General features: G+C 43.1%; 1 protein-coding gene across 4 annotated transcripts in view; it reads right to left on the reverse strand.

The window, feature by feature from the left end:
• Positions 1–15137, reverse strand: part of LOC124005027 (CMP-N-acetylneuraminate-beta-galactosamide-alpha-2,3-sialyltransferase 4-like) — a 56705-nt gene that overhangs the window by 17647 nt on the left and 23921 nt on the right. For 3 of the 4 annotated variants that reach the window (XM_046313871.1, XM_046313872.1, XM_046313874.1), the window contains 3 exons: positions 5956–6027; positions 4955–5027; positions 4525–4617 (listed from right to left, as the gene is read on the reverse strand). In XM_046313871.1, coding sequence (XP_046169827.1) covers positions 4525–4617; positions 4955–5027; positions 5956–5977 — 188 coding nt within the window. In that variant the 5' untranslated portion in view covers positions 5978–6027. Of the gene's footprint in view, positions 1–4524; positions 4618–4954; positions 5028–5955; positions 6028–6571; positions 6598–15137 lie in introns of those variants that run through there. The other variant, XM_046313873.1, reaches the window with a different exon arrangement.

Consider the following 15137-nt stretch of genomic DNA (forward strand, 5'->3'; position numbering starts at 1 on the left):
GGAAGTCCAGGATCCAGTTGCAGAGAGAGGTGTTGGTCCCAGGGTCCTTAACTTAGTGATGAGCTTTGTGTGCACTATGGTGTTGAATGCTGAGCTGTAGTCAATGAACAGCATTCTCACATAGGTGTTCCTTTTGTCCAGGTGGGAAATGGGCAGTGTGGAGGGCAATTGAGATTGCATCATCTGTGGATCTGTTGGGGATATATGCAAATTGGAGTGGGTCTAGGGTTTCCGGGATGACGATGTCGATGTGAGCCATGACCAACCTTTCAAAGCACTTTATGAATACAGACGTGAGTGTTACAGGGAGGTAGTCATTTAGGCAGGTTACCGTTGCTTTCTTGGGCACAGGGACTATGGCGGTCTGCTTGAAACATGTTGGTATTACAGACTCGGTCAGGGAGAGGTTAAAAACACCTGCACACCCATCCAGCATCACTACTCTGGACAGTTCAGACTTACAATATGTGGACTACTACTATAAATACCTAGGTGTCTGGTTAGACTCTAAACTCTCCTTCCAAACTCACATTAAGCATCTCCAATCCAAAATGAAATCTAGAATCAGCTTCCTATTTCGCAACAAATCATCCTTCACTCATTCTGCCAAACATACCCTTGTAAAACTGACTATCCTACCGATCCCTGACTTCGGCGATGTCATTTACAAAATAGCCTCCAACACTCTACCTTGCAAATTGGATGCAGTTTATCACAGTGCCGTCCGTTTTGTTACCAAAGCCCCATATACTACCCACCACTGCGACCTGTATGCTCTCATTGGCTGGCTCTCGTTGGCTGGCCCTTGCTTCATATTTGTTGCCAAACACACTGGCTCCAGGTCATCTTTAAGTCTTTGCTAGGTAAAGCCCCGCCTTATCTAAGCTCACTGGTCACCATAGCAGCAGCCACCCGTAGCACGCGCTCCAGCAGGTACATTTCACTGGTCACCCCCAAAGTCAATTCCTCCTTTGGCCGCCTTTCCTTCCAGTTCTCTGGTGCCAATGACTGGAATGAACTGCAAAAATCAATGAAGCTGGAGACTCATATCTCCCTCACTAACTTTAAGCACCAGCTGTCAGAGCAGCTCACAGATCACTGCACCTGTACATAGCCCATCCAACTACCTCATACCCATACTGTTATTTATTTTGCTCCTTCGCACCCCAGTATCTCTACTTGCACACTCATCACTCCAGTGATTAATTACTAAATTGTAATTATTTCGCCACTATGGCCTATTTATTTCCTTTACCTTTACCTCCCTTATGGGCTGTGTCTTTAAGGTAGTAGTTTTGGAATTGTTAGCTAGAATTGTTAGCTAGATAACATGTTGGTTATTACTGCATTGTCAGAACTAGAAGCACAAGCATTTTGCTACACTCGCATTAACATCTGCTAACCATGTGTATGTGACAAATACAATTTGATTTGATTTATCCTACCTCATTTGCACACACTGTATATAGACATTTTCTATTGTATTATTGACTGTATTTTTGTTTATTCAATGTGTAACTCTGTTGTTGTTTGTGTCGCACTGCTTTGCTTTATCTTGGCCAGGTCGCAGTTGTAAATGAGAACTTGTTTTCAACTAGCCTACCTGCTTAAATAAAGGTTAAATATATATATATATATATATATATATATATATATATATATATATATATATATATATATATATATATATATATATATATATATATATATTTTTTTTTAAAGGTCAGTGAAGATACTTGACAGTTCATTCGTGCATGCTCTGAGTACACTGCCTGGTAATCCATCTGGCCCAGCGGCCTTGTGAATGTTGACCTGTTTAAAGGTCATACTCACTGCGGCTATAGAGAGCATGATCACACAGTCATTCCAGAACAGCTGGTGCTCTCATGCATGCTTCAGTGTTGCTTTCCTCGAAGCGAGCATAAAAAGGTATTTAGCCCGTTTTGTAGGCTCGCTTCACTAGGCAGGTCGCGACTGGGTTCCCCTTTGTAGTGTGTAATAGTTTGTAAGCCCTGCAACATCCATGAGCGTCAGAGCCGGTGTAGTAGGATTCAATCTTAGTCCTATATTGACGCTTTGCCTGTTTGATGCTTTGTCTGAGGGCATAGCGGGATATCTTAGAAGCGTCCGGATTAGTGTCCCGCTCCTTGAAATCGGCAGCTCTAGCCTTTAGCTCATTGTAGATGTTGCCTGTAATCCATGTCTTCTGGTTGGGATATGTATGTACGGTGGCGACGACGTCGTGAATGCACTTATTGATGAAGCCGGTGACTGAGGTGGTATACTCCTCAATGCCATTGGATGAATCCCGGATGAATCCCGGAACATATTTCAGTCTTTGCAAGCAAAACACTCCTCTAGCGTAGCATCTGCGTCTTCTGATCACTTGCATATTGAGTGAGTCACTGGTACTTCCTGCTTTATTCTTTTTTAAACTTGTAAGCAGGAATCAGGAGGATAGAATTATGGTCAGATTTGTGAAATGGAGGGTGAGGGAGAGCTTTGTAGGCGTGTCTGCTTGTGGAGTAAAGGTGGTCTACAAAATGGTAGAAATGAGGTAAAACGGATTTAAGTTTTACCTCATTCGAGTCAGACTCATTAAAGAAAAAATATTAGTCCAGTTCGAGGTAATTAATCGCTGTTCTGATATCCAGAAGCTCTTTCCGGTCATAAATTATGGTAGCAGCAACATTATGTCTAACCTAAGTTACAAACAATGCAAAAACAAAACACACAAAATAGCACAATTGGTTAGGAGCCCGTAAAACAGCAGCCATCCCCTGCAGCACCATTATCTCAGTCTCATAGCAAAGGGTCGGAATACTTTTGTAAAAATGGTATATCTGTTTGTTTATTTTTTTATACACTTGCAAACTTTTCTAAAAAAACTTTTTCACTTTGTCATTTGATTTGAGATTGTAGACCATTGCTGAATCTTTTAACCATACCACGTGGTTGAACTCTTAGACTATCGATACCGACAGAATAAGAACAAGTCTTTGATATTAATTACTAGTCTGCAGCTAGGAATTCGGTATCATTGAACGCAAAGAACGACAACCGCCGACACATCCATTCTATAACAAATGTCACTCTGAACTATCCCCCCTAACCAAACCGAGAGAGAGAGGGAGAGAGACGGACAATTCTACAAAAGAAACAAACTTTTCACCAGCGATCAAGACGACACACTGAGCGTAAATATATATATTGATTGCAATTGTTCCCGAATGAGTGAGCGTTCATGTGCAAAGGATTAGCAATTCAATTGTTATAATTATCACTCTGTAGTGACTTCTTAGTCGACCCCCACTTCCCCTTTTGTCTAACAAGCCACCATGCCGGTTTAGCCCACTAGGGCACATTCTCCTATCATTTCATGTAACCACATTTACCTTGTTTGTTTGTTTATGCATTTCTGTGAATTATTTAGTTAGTAATAAATAAATGATTTAAGACAATTGATGTATGGATGACTCATAGTGAAGACTGGGTTCGTGCAGATAACCAACAATTTACGATGTTTTGAATGAGACAAACGTGAGGTAAAGTAAATAATTAATTAATTCGAAGACTAATTGATCAGATAAAATATTTGAAAAGTTATTTTAGGAAATGATAACTTTGTAATCTGAATATTTGTCCTTGGTGCCCCGACTTCCTAGTAATTACGGTTACATGATTAATCAGTCTAATCGCGTAATAACTAATTACAGAGAATCTTTGATAAACACTATCAGTCTTCAGCTAATGATAGTAAAGACACGACAGAGGCCTCCCAGTGTCTGATACTGTAATTAAGCATCTGATTTGCATGTGAAAAATGACCTGACCTTCTCAACACATGAATCAAAATCAGTTGGTAAACAGTATTGATCTTGAGAAAATGGAGCATTGTTAATCTCTATATTTTGCAGGTCATGTCTGAGGGGAGCTGGGAGGAGGCCAACTGAACTCTATGGTCTAGTGGTCAGAGAAAGAAATGGCTGACCCCAAGGTTGCTGGATGGAGCATATCACTGTTGAACGCTTAAGCAGTGCACAGAAATAGAACAGCTCCAGTACATAGCCAGTTGAATAAACTGATAATAGCACAGAGTAAAAATAAATAGAGGACCATTCAAGTGTCCTGGACAAAGGTACTCAGCAAGCTAGAGAAATACATTTGTCCATTGTCCTCCTGAAAAAAACATTTAATTGTGTGAATCGAAAGCTCCTTTAAAAAACAGACTTGCTCTTAGGGGTCTGTTTTCATTGACGATCCATCAGCAGTTTCAACTTAAACAATTGTTCCAGAAAATGTACTTTACTGAGTCAATTTGTAGAAAATGATTTCCTTTCATAATACAATTGTTCCTACTAACAAAAAATGATTCAATTTACTGGTGACCGGGTGAAAACAGCCCCCAAATGTCAAAACAAGCTGGCACCTCGCATTCCAGTAAAAGCATTGGCAGAAATTAGTTAGACTGAAACCAATCACCCCCACCCTCCTCGTTTTAACGACAGACACTCCATTACTCACTTAAAATTGAGGCTCTCCCACTTCTTCTGCTTTAGCCAGCCGCCACACAGTGACTTGCTAGGAGTCAAAGGAGACTTGCTGGTGCCTCCATAACTGAAAGAAAAGCACACAAATCACCACAGTTGGGACAAAAACTGCTGACTGTTTAAACACTCACCGTGCCCAGTGACTTTAGTTTAAAAAATGTAAAGGGTGGGTATCTATTGAAAGCCTAAATTGACTGCCGTTTACCCACTTAAAGCTGTGGGTAGACAAGATGTTGGCTAGGTGAATGGAGTGGGCTGTCATTCATTTATCACTTATTTCAAGGTTTCCTTCAGTAAAGCATAGATGAGCATCTACTTGATTGCTCTGCCTGCTGCTCCAGAGAGGGAGCTTCCAGGCAGTAGACCAGGGCTGAGGCCTGAGGGCCGAGCAGGAGAAACCTTACCTCTGAATGAAAACGTGGGAGCAGTAGTAGGAGACTAAGAACAGTACAACAGCGAACAGTCTAAAGCACCATCCTGGAGAGGGAGAGAATAACCACATGCAATAGATTAGAAACCAACATAATGCTTTTCTTGTATAGCCTGTAGTCAAATCCTAGTCTATGATATTTCAAATTGCTGCTAATTATGGCATGAGATTGCATGAGATCCAATCTGTAGGCAAGCAGGCAGGCACGACTGCAGGCAGATCTTCACTTCCTACAGTATCACTAACTTAACATCCACTGGAGTGGAATGGAGGAGTGCTATTACTTGAGCAATAAATTAATAAAAAACAAAGCAGCCCCTAGAACTTTCAGTTCCCACAACAAACAACTCTGCCGAACAAAAGTCTCCTCTACCTCCACACTAGCAACAAGTCAATGACCACAAACATTCTCTCGTCTGGTAGATAAACACTCCCCCAGCCCAGACAGTGGTCTACATGTACAGGGGCTTTGGAGGGAGGGCAGTCCTCCAGCTCATAGACATACTTCCCACACATTTGTTCCAGGAATACAAATGGCTACTTATACAGTAAAGGCAAACATGTAGTGCCAAACTAAACATGGTCTCCATTGAGCTGAATCTGCTTTCTGGTACTGCCATTAACGGAGTCAGAGAAACCTTGGACTGGCTTTTCATTTTCAACACAGCAGCTAGGCAAACTGAAATGAGCTGGTATGTGAGAGCTAACATAAGGATGTTATTGTGTAACACTACATCTACCAAAAGCTTGAGTGAACTGAAAGAATGAAACTGTACTAGGCTAGATTTGTAGAAATACTGTAAACCTTCTATAAAAATAAAAGTAAAGAAAACAGTAGAAAACAAAACTATCCCATGTTTTTCATTTCAAGAACAACAACCACAAATGAAGACAGGAGTTAAATGTCTGATTAAAGTATTGTATGTGCAGGGGTGTATTGACAACAGCTCCTGTAAGGAAGCAGCGGGAGCTTACTTTTAGCAGTCTTTAGGGACATCTTCACATGCTCCTTCGCCCTCTCATCTCTGTACTGCACATGATGTTACCCTGAGGGGGAATGTGAAGGAAGAACAGCATATTAGCACCTCTAACATCAGGCTCACTCGGACAGGAGTGGCGCCAGCAAATTAAATTAACCATATGCCTTAAACCTCACAATAAATAACATATTTCTCCACCAGGATGATAAATGAGAAACTGGGATTGAAATGAAACACCAAGACAATACGTAGATTACACAGTCACTTCAGGGGACTCTGGAGCACTGACTGATGATAATCATTGCAGTGTTTCTCTGGCTTTGTGCTCATTGTGAAAAAAGTGGAATTGGCTGTCTCCAGTGACTATGCACCAGACAGTGTGGGAAAGAGCCATAGAGATTAGAGGTCGACCGATTAATCGGAATGGCTGATTAATTAGGGCTGATTTCAAGTTTTCATAACAATCGAAAATCTGTATTTTTGGGCGTCGATTTTGCGGATTTTTTTTACACCTTTAATCTTTAATCATTATTTAACTAGGCAAGTCACTTAAGAACACATTCTTAGTTTCAATGACGGCCTAGGAACGAGGCAGAACGACAGATTTTTACCTTGTCAGCTAGGGGGATCCCAATCTTGCAACCTTACAGTTAACTAGTCCAACGCTCTAACCACCTGCCTCACGAGGAGCCTGCCTGTTACACAAATGCAGTAAGCCAAGGTAAGTTGCTAGCTAGCATTAAACTTATCTTATAAAAAACAATCAACGAATGTCGTTGTTCCAATGTGTGCTTAACCATAAACATCAATGCCTTTCTTAAAATCAATACACAAGTATATATATATTTTTTTATCTCCGCTTATATTTAGCCAATATTGATCAGAGTTACCTTGTCCTATGGATATCTACACAGTTATACAATTGGCAAGGTGGTGTAAGCCTACACGAAACACAGACCTTATTTTAAGTGAATCTAAAAATATCCTATGGAATAAATGAATGAAGGAACCGCTTTTCAGATTTGGTAGAAGGTGTCATGGGAATTATGACTTGCACTTTGGTGGTCAATTCTACCCATGTCCATTATTAAAATAGGATTTCCTGCATTTAGAAATGACAGTTTTTGTTTTCAACATTCATCACAGGTAACTTAAACTCTATTTTTATTCAAACAGTTGAAAGTATTTGTCTCCTAAGCAGACTCTTCAGTATCATTGTCACTTCAGAGCTGTGTGTGTTTTACAGATGGCAGAGAAAAGCAGAGCACCAGAGTGGGACTATTACATGGAATTGGCACCAGGGAAAGCAAGGTGTCTAATTTGTGATAAAGATGTAAGCATGGGGTCAGCAACGGCTAAATCAAAAAATACCACCAACCTGTGGTATATATATACACACACACATTTTAAAAATCGGCCGATAAATCGGTATCGTCGTTGAAAAGTCATAATCGGTCGACCTCTAATAGAGATAGCAAGTGAGCGGCATAGAGAGCGAGAGAAGGAACATAACATTTGACATACCAATGAAAAATACTTTTATCAGTTATAGAACCCATTGCCCTTTATGGCTGTGAGGTCTGGGGTCCGCTCACAATCCAAGAATTCACAAAATGGGACAAACAGCAAATTGAGACTCAAATTGAGAATTCTACTAAAATATCCTCGGTGTACAATGCCAAATAATGCATCCAGAGCAGAATTGGACCGATACCCGCTAATTATCCAAATCCAAATTATCCAAATTGATGGTATCCTCACTGAAATGATCAAATATACAGACAACAAATTCCAATTGGATATACTAAAGCTCTTTGACATCATCCTTAGCTCTGGCATCTTCCCCAATATTTGGAACCAAGGACTGATCACCCCCAATACACAAAAGTGGAGACAAATTTGACCCCAATAACTACCGTGGGATATGCGTCAACAGCAACCTTGGGAAAATCCTCTGTATTATCATTAACCTCTTGCTCCTACCTGACACGCAGGCGTCCCATCTAGACATCTGGAAATGCAAATGCGCTACGCTAAATGCTAATAGTACTAGTACTAGTTAAAACTCAAACGTTCATTAAAATACACATGCAGGGTATTGAATTAAAGCTACACTCGTTGTGAATCCAGGCAAGAAGTCAGATTTTTAAAATGCTTTTCGGCGAAAGCATGAGAAGCTATTATCTGATAGCATGTAACACCCCAAAAGACCCGCAGGGGACGTAAACAAAATAATTAGCATAGTCGTCGCTACACAAACCGCAAAAATAAAATATAAAACATTCATTACCTTTGACCATCTTCTTTGTTGGCACTCCTAGATGTCCCATAATCACTATTGGGTCTGTTTTCGATTAAATCGGTCCATATATAGCCTAGATATCGATCTACGAAGACTGTGTGATAAACGGAAAAAAATAGCGTCTTATAACGTAAGGTCATTTTTTTAAATTAAAAAAGTCGACGATAAACTTTCACAAAACACTTCGAAATACTTTTGTAATGCAACTTTAGGTATTAGTACACGTTAATAAGCGATCAAATTGATCACGAGGCGATGTATATTCTATATGGGGTACATCTGGAATTAATGTCCGTGTAAATCTCAACCAAAATATCCGGTCGGAGACCTGAACAAATGGCTTGTCTCTTCTTCGTTTGACCAAGAAACAAAGCCTAGGCAAATGACAAGACTGTTGACATCGTGTGGAAGCTGTAGGTATTGCAACCTCAGCCCCATTTAATGTGGTTCGCCTTTATCAATGGGTTGAAGTGGCGGATGGGTATATATTTCCATTTTCAGTGATCAGATTTTCCTGCGCTTTTCGATGAAACGCACGTTCTGTTATAGTCACAGCCGTGATTTAACCAGTTTTATAAACGTCTGAGTGTTTTCTATCCACACATACTAATCATATGCATATACTATATTCCTGGCATGAGCAGCAGGGCGCTGAAATATTGCGCGATTTTTAACAGAATGTTCGAAAAGGAGGGGGTAGGAGTAACAGGTGAACAGTGGACTCATTTCCTCATTGAAAACAATGTACTGAGCGAATGGTAAATAGCTTTTTACCAAATTACAGTACACAGACCACATATTCACCCTGCACACCCTAATTGACAAACAAACAAACCAAAACAAAGGCAAAGTCTTCTCATGCTTTGTTGATTTCAAAAAAGCCTTCGACTCAATTTGACATGAGGGTCTGCTATACAAATTGATGGAAAGTTGTGTTGGCGAAAAATATATGACATTATAAAATCCATGTACACAAACACCAAATGTGTGGTTAAAATAGACAAAAAACACATTTCTACCCACAGGGCCATGGGGTGAGATAGGGATGCAGCTTAAACCCCACCCTCTTCAACATATATATCAACGAATTGGTGTGAGCACTAGAAAAGTCTGCAGCACCCGGCCTCACCCTACTAGAATCTGAAGTCAAATGTCTACTGTTTGCTGATGATCTTGTGCTTCTGTCACCAACCAAGGAGGGCCTACAGCAGCACCACGATCTTCTGTTCAAATTCGGCCAGACGTGGGCCCTGACAGTAAATCTCAGTGAGACCAAAATAATGGTGTTCCAAAAAAGGTCCAGTCGCCAGGACCACAAATACAAATTCCATCTAGACACCGTTGCCCTAGAGCACACAAAAAAAACTATACATACCTCGGCCTAAACATCAGCGCCACAGGTAACTTCCACAAAGCTGTGAATGATCTGAGAGACAAGGCAAGAAGGGCATTCTATGCCATCAAAAGGAACATAAAATTCAACATACCAATTAGGATCTGGCTTAAAATACTTGAATCAGTTATAGAACCCATTGCCCTTAATGGTTGTGAGGTCTGGGGTCCACTCACCAACCAAGAATTCAAAACATGGGACAAACATCAAATTGAGAATCTGCATGCAGAATTCTGCAAAACATCCTCTATGTACAACTTAAAACACCAAATAATGCAGGCAGAGCTGAATTAGGCCGATACCCTCTAATTATCAAAATGCAGAAAAGAGCCGTTAAATTCTACAACCACCTAAAAGGCAGCGATTCCCAAACCTTCCACAACAATGCCATCACCTACAGAGAGATGAACCTGGAGAAGAGTCCCCTAAGCAAGCTGGTCCTGGGGCTCTGTTCAAACACAAACACACCCCACAGAGCCTCAGGACAGAAACATAAGTAGACCCAACCAAATTATGAGAAAACAAAAAGATAATTACTTGACACATTGGAAAGAATTAACAAAAAAAACAGCTTTGACTCTGTATAGACTTAGTGAGCATAGCCTTGCTATTGAGAAAGGCCGCCGTAGGCAGACCTGGCTCTCAAGAGAAGACAGGCTATGTGCACACTGCCCACAAAATGAGGTGGAAACTGAGCTTCACTTCCTAACCTCCTGCCCAATGTATGACCATATTAGAGACACATATTTCCCTCAGATTACACAGATCCAAAGAATTCGAAAACAAACCTGATTTTCATAAACTCCCATATCTACTGGGTGAAATACCACAGTGTGCCATCACAGCAGCAAGATTTGTGACCTGTTGCCACAAGAAAAGGTCAACCAGTGAAGAACAAACACCAATGTAAATACAACCCATATTTATGCTTATTTATTTTCCCTTTTGTACTTTAACCATTTGTACATCACTACAACACTGTATATATACATAAAATGACATTTGTAATGTCTTTATACTTTTGGAACTTCTGTGAGTGGAATATTTACTGTTCAATTGTATTGTTTATTTCACTTTTGTATATTATCTACCTCACTTGCTTTGGCAATGTTAACATATGTTTCCCATGCCAATAAAGCCCCTTGAATTGAATTGAGAGAGAGAGAGAGAGAGAGAGAGAGAGAGGGGGGGGGGGGCATAGAGAGGGAGGCTGAGAGAGAGAGGCTGAGAAAGAGAGAGAGAGAGAGAGAAAGAGAGAGAGGGGGGAGCAGAGATAGAGAGAGAGAGGGAGAGAGAGACAGAGAAAGAGGGAGAGAGGCAGAGAGAGAGAGAGAGAGAGAGAGAGAGAGAGAGAGAGAGAGAGAGAGAGAGAGAGAGAGAGAGAGAGAGAGAGAGAGGGGGCATAAAGAGAGAGATTCATAAAGAGAGAGGCATAGATAGGGAGAGGTAAGGTACTAATCACATTTGGCTAAAACTTAACAAAAGATACAATCTACTGTGACAATGTATTCATATGTGCAGCTTATGCTCCTCCTTCAGATTCATCATATTATGATGATCAGTTTTTTGACAATCTCCATACAAAAATCATTCTATTTTCAGGCAGAGGGTAAAGTGCTTATTTATGGAGATTTCAAAGCAAAAACAGGTTCTGAGCCTGAATACACTGATGCGGGAGGAAACAGCATATATTTAGACACTCCTTCTTGTACAATAGCCATATTATAAATAATAGAAACAGTCCTGACCAAATACTTAACAAAAACAGTTCTTATTTACAACTGCGACCTGGCCAAGACAAAGCAAAGCAATGCAAGACAAACAACAACACAGAGTTACACATGGAATAAATAAACGTACAGTCAATAACACATTAGAAAAAAAGTCTATATACAGTCTGTGCAAATGAGGTAAGACAATGGGGGTAAAGGCAATAAATAGGCCACAGTGGCAATGGGGGTAAAGGCAATAAATAGGCCACAGTGGCGAAATAATGACAATTTAGTAATTAAACACTGGAGTGATAGATGTGCAAGTTGAGATACTGGGGTGCAAAGGAGCAAAATAAATAACAATATGTGGATGAGATAGTTGGATGGGCTATTTACAGATTAGCTATGTACAGGTGCAGTGATCTGTGAGCTGCTCTGACAGCTGATGCTTAAAGCTAGTGAGGGAGATATGAGTCTCCAGCTTCAGTGATTTTTGCAATTCATTCCAGTCATTGGCAGCAGAGAACTGGAAGGAAAGGCGGCCAAACGGAGGAATTGGCTTTTAAAGAATAACCAGGCATCTTCCACTGACGGAATGAGGTCAATATCCTTCCAAGATACCCAAGCCAGGTTGATTAGAAAGGCCTGCTCGCTGAAGTGTTTTAGGGAGCGTTTGACAGTGATGAGGGGTGGTCGATTGACCTCAGACCCATTACGGACGCAAGCAATGACGCAATGATCGCTGAGATCCTGGTTGAAGAGAGCAGAGGTATATTAGAAGGGCAAGGTTGGTTAGTATGACATCTATGAGGGTGCCTGTGTTTACGGATTTGGTGTTTTACCTGGTAGGTTCATTGATCATTTGTGTGAGATTGAGGGCATCAATCTTAGATTGTAGGATGCTCGGGGTGTTAAGCATGTCCCAGTTTCGGTCACCTAACAGCACGAGCTCTGAAGATAGATGGGGGTCAATTAATTCACATATGGTGTCCAGGGCACAGCTGGGGGCAGAAGGTGGTCTATAGCAAGCGGCAACGGTGAGAGACTTGTTTCCGGAAAGGTGGATTTTTAAAAGTAGAAGCTCAAATTGTTTGGGCACAGACCTGGTGTAATGATGTTCGTCTGTTGTTTGAAGTGAGGCAGACCGAAATGCAGCGTGTAGGTTACTCGTGACTTTTAATGAAGCTATATGGTACATGAAATAACGGAAGAAGAAAACAACAAACGAATGAAACAAAATACAGCCTATCTGGTGACAAACACTAAGACAGGTACAATCACCCACGAAATACAACGCGCACTCAGGCTACCTAAATACGGTTCCCAATCCGAGACAACTAGAAACAGCTGACTCCAATTAGGAATCGCCTCAGGCAGCCAAGCCTAACTAGACACACCCCTACTAATACACACTCCTAATTAATACAAACCCCAATACGAAATACAACATATAAACCCATGTCACACCCTGGCCTACCCAAACATATAACAAAAACACAAGATACAATGACCAAGGCGTGACAGAACCCCCCCCCCCCCTAAGGTGCGGACTCCGGGACGCACCTCAAGAGCATAGGGAGGGTCCGGGTGGGCGTCTGTCCATGGTGGCGGTTCTGGCTCGGGACGTGGACCCCACTCCATCAATGTCATAGTTCCTCCCCTTCGCGTCCTAGGATAATCCACTTTCTCCGCCGACCATGGCCTAATAGTCCTCACCCTGATCCCCACATAACTGAGGGGCAGCTCGGGACCGAGGGGCAGCTCGGGACAGAGGGGCAACTCAGGATAGAGGGGCAACTCAGGATAGAGGGGCAACTCAGGATAGAGGGGCAACTCAGGATAGAGGGGCAACTCAGGATAGAGGGGCAGCCCGGGACAGAGGGGCAGCCCGGGACAGAGGGGCAGCCCGGGACAGAGGGGAAGCCCGGTACTGAGGGGAAGCCCGGTACTGAGGGGAAGCCCGGTACTGAGGGGAAGCCCGGTACTGAGAGGGAGCTCGGTACTGAGAGGAAGCTCGGTACTGAGAGGAAGCTCGGTACTGAGAGGAAGCTCGGTACTGAAAGGGAGCCCAGTACAGAGAGGGAGCCCAGTACTGAGAGGAAGCTCAGTACTGAGAGGAAGCTCAGGCAGGTAGTAGGCTCCGGTAAATCCTGGCTGGCTGGTGGACCTGGATGATTAAGGTTGTCCGGCCGATCTAGAAGATCTTGGCAGACTGGCACTTCTGGCGGATCCTGGCAGACTGGCACTTCTGGTGGATCCTGGCAGACTGGTGACGCTGGGCCAACAGGAGACTCCGGCAGCACAGGAGAGGAGAAAGGCTCTGGCTGAGCTGAACAGGCTGGAGACTCCGATAGCACAGGAGGGGAGAAAAGCACTGGCTGTCCTGAACAGGCGATGCGCACTGGACGCGCTGGGCCAACTGGGAGCACTGGTGGCGCTGGACAGACAGGAGACTCCGGCAGCGCAGGAGAGGAGAAAAGCTCTGGCTGCGCTAAACAGGCGAGGCGCACTGGAGGCCTGGTGTGTGGTGCTGGAACTGGTGGTACTGGCGCGAGGACACGCACAGGAAGCCTGGTGCGGGGAGCTGCTACCGGAGGACTGGTGTGTAGAGGTGGCTCTGGATAGACCGGACCGTGCAGGCGCACTGGAGCTCTTGAGCACCGAGCCTGCCCAAGCTTACCTGGCTCGATGCCCACTCTAGCCCGGCCAATAGGAAGGGCTGGTATAAGTCGCAGCTGGCTCTGCACCCGCACTGGAAACACCGTGCGCTCCATAGCATAACACGGTGCCTGCCCGGTCTCTCTAGCCCAACGGTGAGCACAGGGAGTATGCGCAGGTTTCCTACCTGGCATAACTATTCTCCCTTTTAGCCCCCCCAATATTTTTTTGGGGGGTGACTTTCCGGTTTCCAACCGCGTCGCCGTGCTGCCTCCTCATACATACGCCTCTCCGCTTTAGCTGCCTCTATTTCCTCCTTGGGACAGCGATATTCTCCCGGCTGCTCCCAGGGTCCTTGACCGTCTAATTTTTCCTCCCATGTCCAAATCTCCAAATGATGCATTCTCTCCCATTGCAACTGCTCTTCACGATTAACAGGGAGAGTAGGCTCAGGTCTGTTTCCTGACTCAGCCACTCTCTCTCTGCGCTTTTCCCTGTTACCTTCAGTTTTCGCTCTGTATAGCAATGCTTTCCTTCTCGATTCCATCCGTGTACAGTCCTCCTCGCATTGCTGTAGGGAATCCCAGGCGGGCTCTTGCACTCGCTCTGGGTCGGACGCCCACCTGTCGATTTCTTCCCACGTCGTATAATCCCTGCTTCTGCCGTCCATATCGTCCTCCTTTAGCTCCTGCCAGTTCACACGCTGCTCGGTCTGTGAATCGTGGTGGGTGATTCTGTAATGATGTTCGTCTGTTGTTTGAAGTGAGGCAGACCGAAATGCAGCGTGTAGGTTACTCATGACTTTTAATGAAGCTATACGGTACATGAAATAACGGAAGAAGAAAACAACAAACGAATGAAACAAAATACAGCCTATCTGGTGACAAACACTAAGACAGGTACAATCACCCACGAAATACAATGCGCACTCAGGCTACCTAAATACGGTTCCCAATCCGAGACAACTAGAAACAGCTGACTCAATTAGGAATCGCCTCAGGCAGCCAAGCCTAACTAGACACACCCCTACTAATACACACTCCTAATTAATACAAACCCCAATACGAAATACAACATATAAACCCATGTCACACCCTGGCCTACCCAAACAT

Source organism: Oncorhynchus gorbuscha, linkage group LG19 (assembly GCF_021184085.1).
Source record: "Oncorhynchus gorbuscha isolate QuinsamMale2020 ecotype Even-year linkage group LG19, OgorEven_v1.0, whole genome shotgun sequence".
Classification (NCBI taxonomy): domain Eukaryota; kingdom Metazoa; phylum Chordata; class Actinopteri; order Salmoniformes; family Salmonidae; genus Oncorhynchus; species Oncorhynchus gorbuscha.